Below are 14,842 nucleotides of genomic sequence, written 5' to 3' on the forward strand. Positions count from 1 at the left end.
CTCGCCATTTTGCCCAACCATGCCCACTTATTGTTAACCGTTTGAACTCATTAAAAGCCTCCTTATGGTCTTTATAGGTAGTATGGGGCTGAGGCCTATATAAACCCCAACCATCTCTCATTTCATTCATCTCTTTCTCTCGTCTCCTCTCTAGCTCACGAGTGTTCTCTGCTCTTTCTCCACGAGCTTTGCTCTCTCTCTCTCTCCTCTTTTGGTTCTCAAAGTTCAAATCCAAGTCCAGTTGCTATCCTGATCCGATTAACCTAGATCAAGTTAGCCCAAATTCGTTTGATCCCAATCGGGTTAGCCCATATCCAATTAAGACCCAAATTCATATTCGTATCAATACATGATTCAACCCTAGTCAAGAGGTTGTTCAAGATAGTCAGTGTGAAGGTTGTTGAGCTCACACAATACAGAGTTTAGTCCGGTCATTCGTAAAAAGGTGAAAGCTCGATTGTATCCTAAGAGCATAGTTGCACAAGTATCCATTGCATCGAGTACTTGATCCTAAGGCAACTATCGCTTGAAAGACGACACATTTAAGCGTGCCTCCAAGATGACTAGTTCAATCTCAATTGTCATACCCACTAAATCAGGTATAATTTAAAACTTTTGCTTTGTTAGAACTCCACTTTCAGTCCTGTTCTGACAGTTATAATGCTAAGCACAAGCAATGATTTTGATAAGCACATTAAATTACACTAGCAGAAGATCTACAATTTGCATGTAAAGAAAACAAGATTGTGGAGAATTGTGACGTGAACTTTATTGAACATTGATAATAAACACGCATTCCTGTATCATCTCTGCTTTTTTATCCAAAATGATAGGTCAATTGATGCAAACGTTTGACATCACAGTAATTTCTCATACAAGGTAACAAGCCACACTTTAAAGTCTTATGCTTCATAACTTGCCATACTCGAAAATAGGCAAACAGAAGAATAAAAGAGAAAAAAAGTGGGAGTATTACCAAGCCCTGTCTCTCGACACCTTATTTCTTCTTCTTCTTCTTCTCCTTCTTCCATTGTTCTTTTTCATTTATCTTCCATAAGAGGACACCAAAATCAAGCATGGTAACAATATACCCTGTGGGTGACAGCTGAAATATGTGAGGAACTATGCCAGAGGAAAATTACAATATAAAAATATGTGAGGAGCACTGCCCAGGATGGACATGTGAGATACAAGTGGAAGGATGGAAATTAATACATTGGTCAGTAGAAGAATGAGGCACTTAATGGTAGTTAACCTATACAAAGGGAGAAGGTGTCGATCCTTGGAGTCATTGAATTAGGTTGGCATAAAAGGCCAACTATGCACATGACAAGCACCTTAATAGTCATTCAAATTTGCAAGTGATAATAGCAAGTTGACAAGGATTGGACCGTGTAGGTAAGAATGTTAGTGCAGGTCTTACTGTTCCAACAGGGAGAGAGAGAGGTGGAAAATCCTAGCTTTTAGAACACAAATGGTTTAAAGCAAAGATTGAGAAAGAATAAATTAAAACAAGGGAAAATTCAGAAAATTGAAAGACAAATCCAACACCCACCCAAGGCATTGATGAAACATTAGGTGCCTATCTCAAAATGTAGAAATCACAGGCAATTAAATATAAATTTGACACAGTAGGCATCTGGAAGTAAATGACTCAAAAAACAATGAGAGAGAGAGAGTTTTGTAGGTACGTGAAATCAGATACAGAAAATGTTACAAGTTGGGTGACGACTTTTAATTATTTCAAAAGGATGTATCAGAGATTAATCGAAGGAGATATCCCAACAAATCATCATAAGCAAGACAAATACATGCAGCCATACTTGCATGTCACAAGCAAGGTCAAATTATGCATTAAATGTACCTCCTACTAACATACCTGTGATCAGCCAAACTGTAAATCGAGGATACCAATGCCTGATTGCAACAACGGTTAAATATGCCCACTCCAGTGGATGGATTTGCAGAACTAGACATGTGGTTGAGATGCATGCCAATAGCATCTCCACAACATAAAGGGCTAAAATCAGAACCATCATCTTGCAAAGATCATCACTGAAACTCAAAGGGAAAAATAAATAGAATGAAAGCCTCTTTTGAAATAGAGAAAATTAAGCCCCTAAATGAACAAGCAGCCAAAATCAAGAATAAATCTCCTAATTTACAAGTAAACACTTTTAGCAGCATGTTTCACCCTGACCATGTAAAATAGGAAAAACTGTGACAATCTCTTCTCCACCTCTCTAGGTACAAAATATATTATAGCAGTTTGTTACATTGATTGGGACAATTTAAAGAAAGAAAATCACCTCTTAGGAGTTCTATGTATGGAAACAATGTCGTCTTAGCAGTAACAAGTCATAAACCTTCCTTTTCCCTTGTTCATGTTAAAATGTGTGTGTGTGTGTGTGTGTGTGTGTAGTTTTTGGTCTTGTAATAGTTAAATGCCTATAGGGGCATTTCTGTCTTTTTACATGTAATAAATATTGTTTATTAAAAACAATATTTTTCTTCTTTATTATTTTCTTTTTGTATTTTTTTACTTTTTTTAATTAGGGAGTTCCTTGAGGCGCTCTATGGTCTTTTAGACCATAGAGTCCTTGGGAGCTCCCAATGACTAATTAGGAGCTCCCCAAGGTCTCTCCCTCTCCTTTTTTGTACATAAATAGGGGTCATCTCCCTCCTATTCTTGCAATTCCAAGCATATTATCAATAAATATCTTAGTCTTTTACTTGCTTGTGTTACCCTTTGTTGACTCTTTGTATTGTCCCTTAGTAGATTTGTGTTTATGCACTTTGGTGCTTGTATTGTCTACTCTTGGACTTGTATGTGCTTTTGCACTTTGTTCTTGTAATTCCGCTTACTTCATTGCATGGTATTAGAGCTATTGGTCTTTTGGGAAAGTGTTTGTGGGTTGGTGGTGCCTGCGAAACTCAAGGTAGAAGTGTTTTTTTCATGGTCCTCCATATTTTCTCTTCCTTCTTCTATGAAATCAAAGTGGAGAATGAACAAAAAATAGATTTGTCCTTCAAATTAAATGGTTTGAACTACATGATGTGGGTGTCCGCTATGAAAAATAACTACAAAAGCAAGAAGCTTTGGGGATACGTGATGGACTTTATTCCAGCGCCTCAACTCAAACTCACTAAATTGGAAGCAAATCAAGAAAAGAAGGAGATGCTCGAATCAAAGTCATTGAAGATCATCAATCTAAGGTAGAGAATTGGGAAAGCAAACATATAAAAATTCTTGCATGGTTCATGAACAATGTTGAGCTCAAAATATGTATCAACATTGCTAAGTTCCGAAAAGCTAATGAGGCATGGTTCTTTATAAAGGGTATGTAAAACCAAAAAGACCTTACAAGACAAATTTTTCTCCAAGAAAAAATATGTACCATTAAACAAAGGAAAATGAATGTCCGTGACTACTTTAATACTCTTAGTCTTCTATGGGACGAGATATCTCTTTTTGAACCAAAATGGGTTGCTAGTGAGGATGTTAAGCTAAGAAGGGAACAAATGGAAAAAGAACACTTTTTCCAATTTTTACATGGGCTTAGACTCGAATTTGAACAAGATCTTCTCTCCTTCATTGATCTAAACCTCTTACTTTAGAAGACGCTGTTACCAAAATATGCCAAAAAGAAACTGGTTTTGGTATGATTAAGGGAGGAGATAAAGTGTTGGTTGTGTCTAAACTCGACGATCATGTGAAATCTTACAAGCCTTCACACTTTGGAAGGCAAAATAACTATAATAGTAACTACAAAAAGGATATTTGTCATCATTGCCATGAACCGAGGCACATAAGACCTAATTGCCCCAAGTGGAATGACTCCCCAAAGAACAAAGTGACTTCTGTTGAAGAATCCACACCAAAGAAGGATGCACAAAGTAAGCGAAGATACTCTTTTTTACTTGCTCAACTATCAGAGACACTTCAATAATTACTCAAATCTCCATCTATATCAGGTGCCACGATAGCTTCATCTTCTGCTTCAGGTATGTCTTCTTGGATTCTTGATTAAGAGTCTCTTTTCATATGACACCCTATGTCACATGGGTGCGGGTGCGGGCGCGGGTGCGGGTGCGGGTTCGGGTGCGGGGATTCGGCACTTCCAAAAAACCCGGGTGCGGGGGTGCGGCAGGGGAAAAAATGTAAAAAAAAAAAAAATATATATATATATATATATATATATATATATATATATATATATATATATATATATATATATATAAAGGGGGTCAGCAGCTCTGTCAGCTGTCAGCAGCTGACAGACAGCTGCTGCGGCTGACAGCAGCTGCTGCAGCTGACAGCAGCTGTCAGCAGCTGCTGCTGTCAGCAGCTGAAAGACAGCTGCTGTCAGCAGCTGACAGACAGCTGCTGTCAGCAGCTGTCAGCATTACTTTTTTTTAAAAAAAAATTCGCAGCCCATTTGGGCAATTTTTTTTTTAAAAAAATAAATCCAAAACAAGAATGGACCAAAATGATCCTGGGTGCGGTCAACGCACCCAGGATAGGGTTGACCGCACCCGGTGCCGCACCCGCACACGCACCCGCGTCGAGTCGACGCGGGTGCGGCACCCTGCTAGCCGAATCCCTGTGACATAGATGACACCTTATAAAAATGGTCTATTCGATTTATATACTAATTCAAAAACTACTTATGTTTCCACTGTCGATGGAACATCTTTGCAAATTAAAAGTATTGAAATCTTAGATTCTTTTAAAAAAAAATGTACCAAAAGTTAGAGTTGTTCTACAACTAAATTCAAATATCTTTCCCGTTTCTCAAATTTTTTATCATGGATGTAAAATCTCCGCATCTAAGGGTTGTTCTGTGCAGGATCTTCAATCCAAGAAGCAGATTAGGCAATGCTATAAGAGGGAGAGATCGCTACTTCATGAGTTATCTAAATCTTCATCGAATTTCTTTTTATAATTATGTTCAAGATAATGATATTGAAACTTGGCATAAAAGACTAGACAACCAAACTACTCATAGATGTATCTTCTTCTTTTTGGGAAAAAAAATTGTAATGAAAAGGATTTAATTTGCAAAGATTGTATCTTTGGAAAAATGAAATTCATCTTTTTTCTTAATAGAACTTTTGTCACTAAAAGACCTTTTGAATTAGCACATTCGAATGTTTTGGGACCTTCTCCCATCATATCAAAAGGAGGATATTCATATTATGTTACGTTTATCGATGATTTCACAAGATATATATGGATCTACTTCCTTAACTTCAAATATGATGTGCTTTCTTTGTTTAAAAATTTTCATATGATTGTCAAAAATCAATTTCAAAGTAGCATTTTTATTCTTAGATCTGATTTAGGTAGTGAATACTTATCAAATGAGTTTCAAAATTATCTAGAACAAAATGAGATTTATCACTAAAAGTCGTGTTCTAAAACTCTTCAACAAAATGAATTAGCCGAAAGAAAACATAAGCACGTTATAGAAACCACTAGGACACTACTTATTTCTAAAGATATTCCAAAAAACATTTGGGCCGAGGCCGCTCTAACATCAACGAATTTGATAAATAGAATGACCTTAGCATCCTTAAAAAATGTATGCCTCGTCATTCTTAAAAAAATGTATCTCCTTATGAAAAATTATTTAAAAAAACATCTGATTTCAAGCGGTTGCGAATTTTTTGTTGTAAGTGTTTTGTACTTCTATATAAAAGAGATAAATTGTCTCCAAAAGCCATTAAATGTGTATTCATGGGTTACGAAGAAAACCAAGAAGGATATAGATGTTTCGACTCTAAAAGTAACAAACTATATGTTTTCAAAGATGTAACCTTTTTGGAAATAAAAATGGTTTTGAGAGATCCAAGGGAAACAATGAAGTATATTATACTTTTCTATTTGACCTCTTGCCACAAGAAGAGTTGGCTTCTTGTGAAGATTCTTTGAATGATAATGGTGATAATACCTTCAATGATAATGAAAATGGTTATGATAATGTGCATTCAAATGATGCGAATGTGGAATCACCTATAAGAAATAATGATATTGTTGATAAACCCATACAAATATATACCCGACGTGAGAAAAAAAATCCTCTAAATGCTTTAGAAAAATATTCACAAAATTCATTTTTAGAAGAAACCTCTCTTAAAAGATCCAATCGTGTCTCCAACACACCAAGTAGGTTTGTATCTTATGACACATTGACACCAAATTATAGATCATGTTTAATAGCTTTACATTTCTATCAAGAACTATCACATTATAATGAAGTAAAAAATCTTGCACAATGGGTTGAAGCAATGGATATACAACTTAAAGCCCTTGAAAAGTCTAAAACATGGGAAATAACTTCATTACCCATAGAGAAGAAATCTATATGAATGATGTAAATGGTTTTTAAGGTTAAAACCAAGAGTAATGACACTCTAGAAAGATATAAAGCTAGGTTAGTGGTCAAAGGGTACTCTCAAGAATATGAAATTGACTATAAAGAAACTTTGGTCCCAGTAGTTAAAATGATTAGTGTTAAGACACTTATAATCGTTGCATCTATTAAAAAATGGCTCATATACTAACTAGATGTTAAAAATGTTTTTTTAAATAGTGAATTAAATGAGAAAGTTTACATGGATCCTCCGCCACGGTTTTGTATTGAAAAAGGAAAAATCTTTAAACTTAAGAAAGCTTTGTATGGTCTTAAACAAGCTCCTAAAGCTTGGCATGATAACTTTAGTAATGCAATGACTCATTTGGGTATTCATTCTCTTTTTGTCAAAAGTAAAGGTTCTAAAAGTGTTATTCTTCTATTTTATGTAGATGATATGATAATCACTGGAAGTAACACGCAGAGAGTTAGTGATATTAAGAAAATTTTAAAAGAAAATTTTGATATGTCTGACTTAGGTTTTTTAAGATATTTCTTAAGCATTGAAATTGTGAAATCTCTCAAAAAGTACATTCTTTCTCAAATGAAACTTGTTGATATTTGTACTAAGTCTGGTATTTCAGATGACAAGAAGATAGAAACTTCTGAAGTGATTAATGCTAAATTAAGGCTGAAAGATAGGACTCTGCTCGAAAATCCTATACCTTGTCACTAATTTGTTAGACCTCTCACCTACTTGACTATCACTCGGCTATATATAACTCATGCAGTTCACTCTGTTAGCCAGTTTTAGCATGCTCTAACCACTATGTACATGGGTGTTGTATTAATAATTGTCAGATATATCAAGAACAATCTTCTTCATTGGATTTACATGCTTATATTGATGCTAGTTAAGGAGAAAATCCTAATGATAAAGTCTCAACTATGGGTTTTTGTGCATTTTTATGTGATTATTTGATTTCGTGAAGATGCAAGAAGCAGCAAAAAGTATCCCTATCTTCAACAGAAGTTGAATATCGTGTGATGGCTACGACAACTATAGAGCTTTTATGGCTAAAAAACCTTCTCAGAGATATGGGGATAATAATCTCAAAACCTTCGAAGAAGTGCTGCGATAATAAGAGTGCAATTTATATTGCAAGCAACCACATCTTCCATGAACGAACAAAACACGTTGAGATGGATTGTCATTATTGTTGATTTTCACTATTTTTATATTAATTTTTTGGTCTTGTAATAGTTAAATGCCTATAGGGGCATTTCTGTCTTTTTACATGTAATAAATATTGTTTATTGAAAACAATATTTTTCTTCTTTATTATTTTCTTTTTATATTTTTTACTTTTTGTAATTAGGGAGTTCCTTGAGGGGCTCTATGGTCTTTCAGACCAACCAGTCCAATTGAGAGATCCCCAAGGTCGCTCCCTCTCCTTTTTTGTGTATAAATAGGGGTTATCTCCCCCTTATTCTTGCAATGCTTTTCCAAACATATTATCAATGAATCTCTTATTCTTTTACTGGCTTGTGTTGCCCATTGTTGTCTTTTTGTATCGTCTCTTACTGGACTTGTGCTTATGCACTTTGGTGCATGTATTGTCCACTATTGGACTTGTATGTGCTTTTGCACTTTGTTCTTGTAATTCCACTTCATTACATTTCATTATGTTGTGTGTATAAAAAAGTAGGCAGAAAGGTATAACAAGAATGCTTAATGCATTCACACGGTCCAATGAATGGACAAGCACAAACCCACAATGGGAAATATAGAAATAGTCCACTAAGGGACAACACAAGAAGCCTTTAAAGAGGCAACACAAAAAATATATGAAATTTATTGAATAAGCGCTTAAAAAGCCATCCTTTACAAGAGGGAGAGCCCTCTATTTTATAGAGAAAAAGAAGAGTGAGAGAGGGACCACATGGGGCCCCTCCCTTCTAGTCGTTGGGAGCCCCAACGGTCACATTAATGACCGTTGTTGGGGCCCCAACGACTAGATGGGAGGGGCCCCATGTGGTCCTATTACATATTTAAATAAAAAGAAAAAAAAGAAAAAAGAAATAAAAGAAAAACCTAAAAACAAAATGGTACAAGAAAATTACCAAAATACCCCTAACGGGTTTTTTGATGTACAATAAAGAAAAGAGAAGTATATATATATATATTTTAACAGTGTGAACATCAGAGCAAAGTATATTGGCCTAAGAGTCCAAGAGAATAGCCTTTAAAAGAACAACAGACTGCAAATGAAAAAAATATACTAATATGAATCTGCAAAAATATATTGCCAAATGTTCGATACTATTCACTTGATTGTCCAAAAAGGGGAAAATAAATATGCTTCCTTAGAAGAAATAAAGATTATCCGCACTATCGAAACCAGACCATTTTTCAAAGAAGCATAAAAAATAATTATTTGCAAGGAAGAAACATGATTCTATTTACTATTTTGCTCAGGCAGAATAAGGACATGGATTTGATAACATTTAACTGTGACCTGGTAAAGGATCCAATCACATTATTAGCTTATTGATCACATGAACATATAGATACACACCTGCAATTGGGAACCCAGACTCCTGGATCAGGTATTGATGAACTGCACTCTAGTTTATCAGAGGCCGACTCCATGAAAGGAGTGAAAACACCATGTGAATTAGGTGCAGAAGAAAATGAAGAAGTTTGATGAATGGAAGAAGTGGATGCATTAAGAGGGTCACTCCCTGTCCTTTGATAGGTCCAGCATAGAGGACTGCAAGATAAATGCACATTGCACACTATAGGGAGAGCCTTTATGCTCCCCGAGGTTTGTATTCAATGTGATTACAGGTGACCCTATCACTGCAATGCCCCAGATATTGATGAGATGGTGTTTATACTTGAGATGCCATGGGCATCAATCCATGTTGACCTAAACTTCTTCTCATGTTGTATTGACAAACTGTAAGCTGCTTTTCCCAAAGGTGATCCATTGAACACCACCTCTTGCTCAAGAAGCAATACGTCCCAGGAGAGCCAGCTGATATTGGAATTTGGGTGCTTGAAGGAGTCAGCTGCGAAGGACCAACTCCCAGGAATATTAACCTGAAATTTCCACAGGATGGACTAATATCTAAGCCATTTCCATGAGAACGGTGAGGCACTCTCCGCCAAACATCAGGACTAGTTCCAAGGATTGCAACCCCTTCCTGTGCCTGGATGTTTAATACAGATGTTCCCATATTAGAATAATAAGAATTAAAACCAATAAATGCATGCTTTTCAATCTGCCTACAAGACCAGTAACATCATTATAGCTGCAATAGCTGCCAATGCTACCACAGCTACTCACATATGAAAAGGGACCCACTTGCATGAAGAATCTATTCTGTGGTGAGATGGGCTTATTCATGTTTGGGACCTCTTTCAACCTGTAATGACATTATCCTTCAAGATTGACAGCTACAGATTACAGATAATGATATAGCCTTTTAGGATTAGACAAAACAAAATGGAAATCTCAAAAATTAGTGATTTTTTCTTCCCTCAGAAAAGTGTCCAGCCAACAAGTATTGTAGGGATGGATACTGACAAAGAAATCAAATTATCAACAAAACCAACCTGAGGAAAGAGGCCAGCAACACACCAATTCCCTGATCGAGGACTATGATTAAGTGTCAGAGGCTGACAAACAGGCTGAAACAGATGAAGAGCATCAGTGATTATTATATGGCAAAAATTGACCAACTCCACCATCAAACGAATAAAAATGTACATGGATCTTCTTTTGGCAAGATGTTGTGGTCAACTTCTACTATTCCATCAATATGTTTTCGCCATATATCAATTATAAGCATAAATCTCTATGTCATCAAGGCATGTCAGGAAAAAAATGTCCATTTTACCCACATGAACCAGAAGCAGATTCATATCCTTCATTCAGCAAGTCAACAGTACACAGAATGTGTTCATGTCCGGCTTAGTTGTTTGTCAGTCAAAAGTCATGAGGCAAATGTTGGCATTGATTGTCCAGCCAACAAAGAAGACCTTTACGAAGGCAATGACTTAAGCAGGAGGACCATGTATTATCAGAAAAATAGACGAAATTTAGCAGCCATAGGGTATAACTCATGATAGAGAGGCACACATGACAAAAGGTGTTTCTGGAGCAGGCTCATATGGGTGTATGAATGGTTCATCAGTAATAAATGGATGGAGCATAGCCTGAAAAGAGAGAAATCAGGGGAGAAAAACATATCAATCAATCTTCACAAAGCACCCATCACATTTCAAGGAAAATGCATAAAGCAGAAAACCTGAGATGGAGTCCATCGTTTCACTGGATCAAAGTGAATGAGACCTCTCAAGAAATCAATCAGCACTAACCGAGTTCGATTTTCTGTAGTACATGAAGGAGAATCATTATCTAAGATCTGAAATAAATTGAACATCATCCTACTCAAATATCTGAAACTTTTTCAGTGAAAATCAAAAGAATCAACTTTAGTTGCAAATTAGCACCATGTGCTCTTTATACTCTAATACAAATCTCAGATTACCTTTACATATTTCTTCCTCAGAAAGGTTCTTCCTATGAGGATAATTTGAAACAATATCCTCAAGCTTCACATATTTGAAATAGCGCTTTCCAATGACAGGTTTTCGCGATTCTCTCTGAAAGAAAACATAAGCAGAATGTAAAGAACAAGGCAAATAAGCAAAGTGTAATCCATAAATGATACAATAAGATATATGTTACCACTTCATACTCTCCTTCCGTTAAGAATTGATAAGCACTTTGGTTTCCATTGCCAGATTCATCATCATCCAAGCAGTGGATGCTACCAACGTGCTTGAAGAACTTACTTGCTTTTTTAGCATCTCTTAACATATAATCTGGGGGCTGTCCACTACACAGTAGAATAAGAAAAGGACAAATTAAAAGCAGTAAGTATGCCTAGCTAAATAGCTGAAATTGGACGAACATCTTACAAGATATATGGCTCTAACTTAAGTCCACAATAAAGCACAACCTTATTTTTGTATGGGACATAAGAAACACACAATGCAAGTAAAGCATTCACTTACATGGTCAAAGGAATGTCTGAAATGAAGAATAAAATTTGCAAGTGAAATGGGTTCAGCAAAAGAGTGTAAAACTGCAATATAGGCATCTTTAAAGCCATAGCAAAGAGGACATAGGATATCGTTGACCAATTTGTAGCAGGCGTTGTCATTTCCAAAAGCCTTTACATGTTACTAACAGAAAATGAGATCATAACCGACAAAAAAATGGAAAAATAATGTTAGGATTTATCAATCACTGCCTCTATTGGAGTATACTTCAAGTTGCACCTAGCATCTGTCTGTTATCTTCTTGCCCTTCTTCTTTTATTTAACTTTTTCATACTGTAAGTCCAAGCGTGCTTTCAAATTGAGACACTTGGAACATTGTGATTCTTCCACATGTTAATCACTTGAGATTGATGTGCACATTGACAGATCAAGTAAAGTCTCACAATACCTCAGTTTATTACAAAATCAAAGAGCAATGGCAAAGGGAAGACAAAGTGTTTGCTTGATTCCACCTACGATAAAAGTATTTCAAATGATCAAGGTACTATTCAATGGATTCAATTCACATGCCGAGAGGACATTCTGAGATATGACAAAGTTACTACTGCCACCCAACTGAATTTTCTGGAGTTGTTTAGCTCCAAGAAGGATAAAGATCCTACTCGAATTACTTGGCAAGCATCAAGGGAACACCTAATCAGCTTGTTATAATGTGATATCCTTGAATGAGACAGACAAGGATAAGAAAGTTTCATAACAACCATTTGACCTAGTCAAAGTATTGCACCATTTGTTGAGTTATGACCAATGCAAATACCACATGAGACTTTTGTTAAAAAATGTAATATCTTAATGTAATATCATTTCTTTTAGTTCTTTTTACTTTAGTTATGTATTCTAGTTAGAAACTAGTTAGGATAGTTTTTTTAGTTTATTTTTTGGACTGTTTTGGACTCTTTACTTTTTGACCAAAGTCAAAAAGCAAAGAGTACCAGAGAGTCGTTGGACTCCCAACGGCTGTATTTAGAGCCGTTGGGAGCCCAACGACTCCCTCTAGTCGCCCTCTTTGTGTGTTATAAATATGGAGCTATTCCTCCCTTGTAAACCAGATGAGCCAAATGAGAAGTGCAAGTCGCAAAACTTTGAAAGATCCTGCTAGGTTGCTCAAATGCCCATTCAACCCCAGCCAAGAAAGCTGCTGCGCAACCAAAATCTTAAAGTTTGCTTATTCACAAAACTGATGAGTGTGTCATGTTTAATCAGGGAGAATCAGAAAAAGAGATTCTGGGATGTGACAAAGTGCACTCTGCGATGATAAAAACATGATGAAAGTTTCAAGAATGAGCATAAGTTTGAGAGTTCATCTTTGAACTTTCAATCTATATCCATACTGAACAAGAGAAACCATCAATTCTAGGGACAAAACAACAGAAAGATTCGTTGTTAATGAAATCTTTTATGCAATCTGCAGAATAACAATTGTTAATGATTTGGGATGGCATTTATGAACATAGTTATGAAAATTAAGAAGTCTGAATAACAATTTCTTAATGACTTGGGATGCATTTATGGACACGATTATGAAAATTAAGAAGCTCCAAACACAGATTGCACTAGATATGACCAGAGAATAACTATCAAGGAACAGGTTTAGCTGCACTTTCCATACTTATGATACAAGATTCTCACAGTCGACATCATTACTCCAGAGAATTGATGACAACAATCACATTAAGAGTTTGGATATTCTACACATACGCATACTTGGTGATGTAATAGAATGCTTACCCAAGTGTTTCGCTCATCCGATGAATAAGATCGAATTCTGACGCACCAGGAAATAAAGGAATCCCTAGAAACAGCTCAGCTATTATACAACCAATGGACCACATATCAATAGCCGTGGTATAACTGAGAAATAGTCAAGCAGAACATGAAACCCAACTAAGATTCACATGTGAAATTCAGTTGCCTTGAAACAAAATAAAATCAGTATCCAGCCCAGAATTTTCCAACACAATATAAGTCTCCTTAGATTGCTCATATGAAAACATACTGACTCTGTCCAAGAATAGAAATTTGCCTCTTCTTCCATCTTATTAATGATTAGGCCAGGTGCCTAGCAAGCTCTTCGGCTCTCTCTATTGTTAAGGCTACTGTCTCAATTGTGTATCGCATACGTCGTAGGAACTCGATAACCCATAGAGCATCAAGTTTGGGCCTGGACACACTAGATCCAACCTTGGGCTAACCAACCAAACTAATGTTCTTAGGGCCTTTAATTCTTAGAAAGAAATTGTATGGCCACCCATCAGGATAAAGGTACATTCAGGTTTTCCCCCTTCCGACCGTTACCTTTTCCACCAAAAATAGGTTCTCAAGGTCAAGTCCCTGAGTGATAGCAAATTCAAACATCAAAGGATCACTATAAGGGCTGACGGATGACTAACTGCTTCTCAAGCAGGCCTACAAAAGCAAGCCTGACTCTGATGCCCATCCAAGATCAAGCCAGAATAAACCAGAGAGGAAATCACATAAAGCCTATCAACTTCAGCTTTCACTTGTTGGGTGCTAAGGCAAGTTGGTTTCAGATGGGGACTACCTGAACTGAACCTAGTCCAAAACTTAAATGGGTCCACATCTCGAGCCCATATCCAACCCTATCAGGATGAAGGGCCAGCTGATGGGTCCAAGTCAGTACCCTTTTAGTAACAAATGGAAAATATCATAAAAGATAGGAGGTCACGATAGGGAAGTATGTTAAACTGCCAAGTGCCCACTAGGTGCAGATAGAAAGTAGCTTATATTCTCTAACTCAAAATGGATTGCACCAAGATGTTATAAATCTTAACGGCAAGGATACGGATAGCCAAGTAGAACTTCTGGAGATCTGTAATGACGACTCTGCAGAATAAAACAAAAAAGACCATGAAAAATGTAACACAGGTTACTAACCCACAATAACATGATGGAGACAGCAAGCAATTCAACCTATGGAGTATGGATACACAAAAGCACTGACCTGAATGTAAGAATAGACAGTTCGTTTCTCCATGCAGGCAGATCCAAAGTCAATTATCTTGATTTCTGCTGATTGGAAACTACACAATTGAAGATGCAACCACTTAAAGACTACAAAAACAAAGGAAATCTCAACAACAAAATATCCAATTCATTATTAGTAGCTCACCTCCAACAAATAAGAATATTTTCCGGCTTCAAATCACAGTGTATGATACTAGCATGTTTCAGAAAAACCAATGCATCTAACATCTAAAAAAAGAAAACCAGAGTATGCCATAAGGAGATTATTTTGACAGGATACTAGTAAATAATGAAGTAGGACAAAGGCAATAATTTTGTAAAACATATCATGGTTAACAAAGTGGCCTAATTAATGCTATAAAGA

General features: G+C 36.3%; 1 protein-coding gene across 6 annotated transcripts in view; it reads right to left on the bottom strand.

Annotated features, from left to right (window-relative positions):
• LOC149822499 (dual specificity protein kinase YAK1 homolog) overlaps positions 1 to 14,842 on the bottom strand; it is a 58,076-nt gene that overhangs the window by 18,726 nt on the left and 24,508 nt on the right. For 2 of the 6 annotated variants that reach the window (XM_089981579.1, XM_089981584.1), the window contains exons 6-16: positions 14,624 to 14,706; positions 14,456 to 14,534; positions 14,297 to 14,337; positions 13,222 to 13,344; positions 11,117 to 11,267; positions 10,917 to 11,031; positions 10,674 to 10,756; positions 9,979 to 10,581; positions 8,936 to 9,572; positions 1,880 to 2,055; positions 745 to 1,092 (exon numbers count right to left, since the gene is read on the bottom strand). In XM_089981579.1, the coding sequence (XP_089837705.1) occupies positions 10,486 to 10,581; positions 10,674 to 10,756; positions 10,917 to 11,031; positions 11,117 to 11,267; positions 13,222 to 13,344; positions 14,297 to 14,337; positions 14,456 to 14,534; positions 14,624 to 14,706 (771 nt within the window). In that variant the 3' untranslated portion in view covers positions 745 to 1,092; positions 1,880 to 2,055; positions 8,936 to 9,572; positions 9,979 to 10,485. Of the gene's footprint in view, positions 1 to 744; positions 1,093 to 1,879; positions 2,056 to 8,935; positions 9,573 to 9,978; positions 10,582 to 10,673; positions 10,757 to 10,916; positions 11,032 to 11,116; positions 11,268 to 13,221; positions 13,345 to 14,296; positions 14,338 to 14,455; positions 14,535 to 14,623; positions 14,707 to 14,842 lie in introns of those variants that run through there. The other 4 variants (XM_089981581.1, XM_089981580.1, XM_089981582.1 and 1 more) reach the window with 4 other exon arrangements.

The sequence above is a fragment of the Nuphar pumila genome, chromosome 11 (genome assembly GCF_984573655.1).
Source record: "Nuphar pumila chromosome 11, dmNupPumi1.hap1.1, whole genome shotgun sequence".
NCBI lineage: Eukaryota > Viridiplantae > Streptophyta > Magnoliopsida > Nymphaeales > Nymphaeaceae > Nuphar > Nuphar pumila.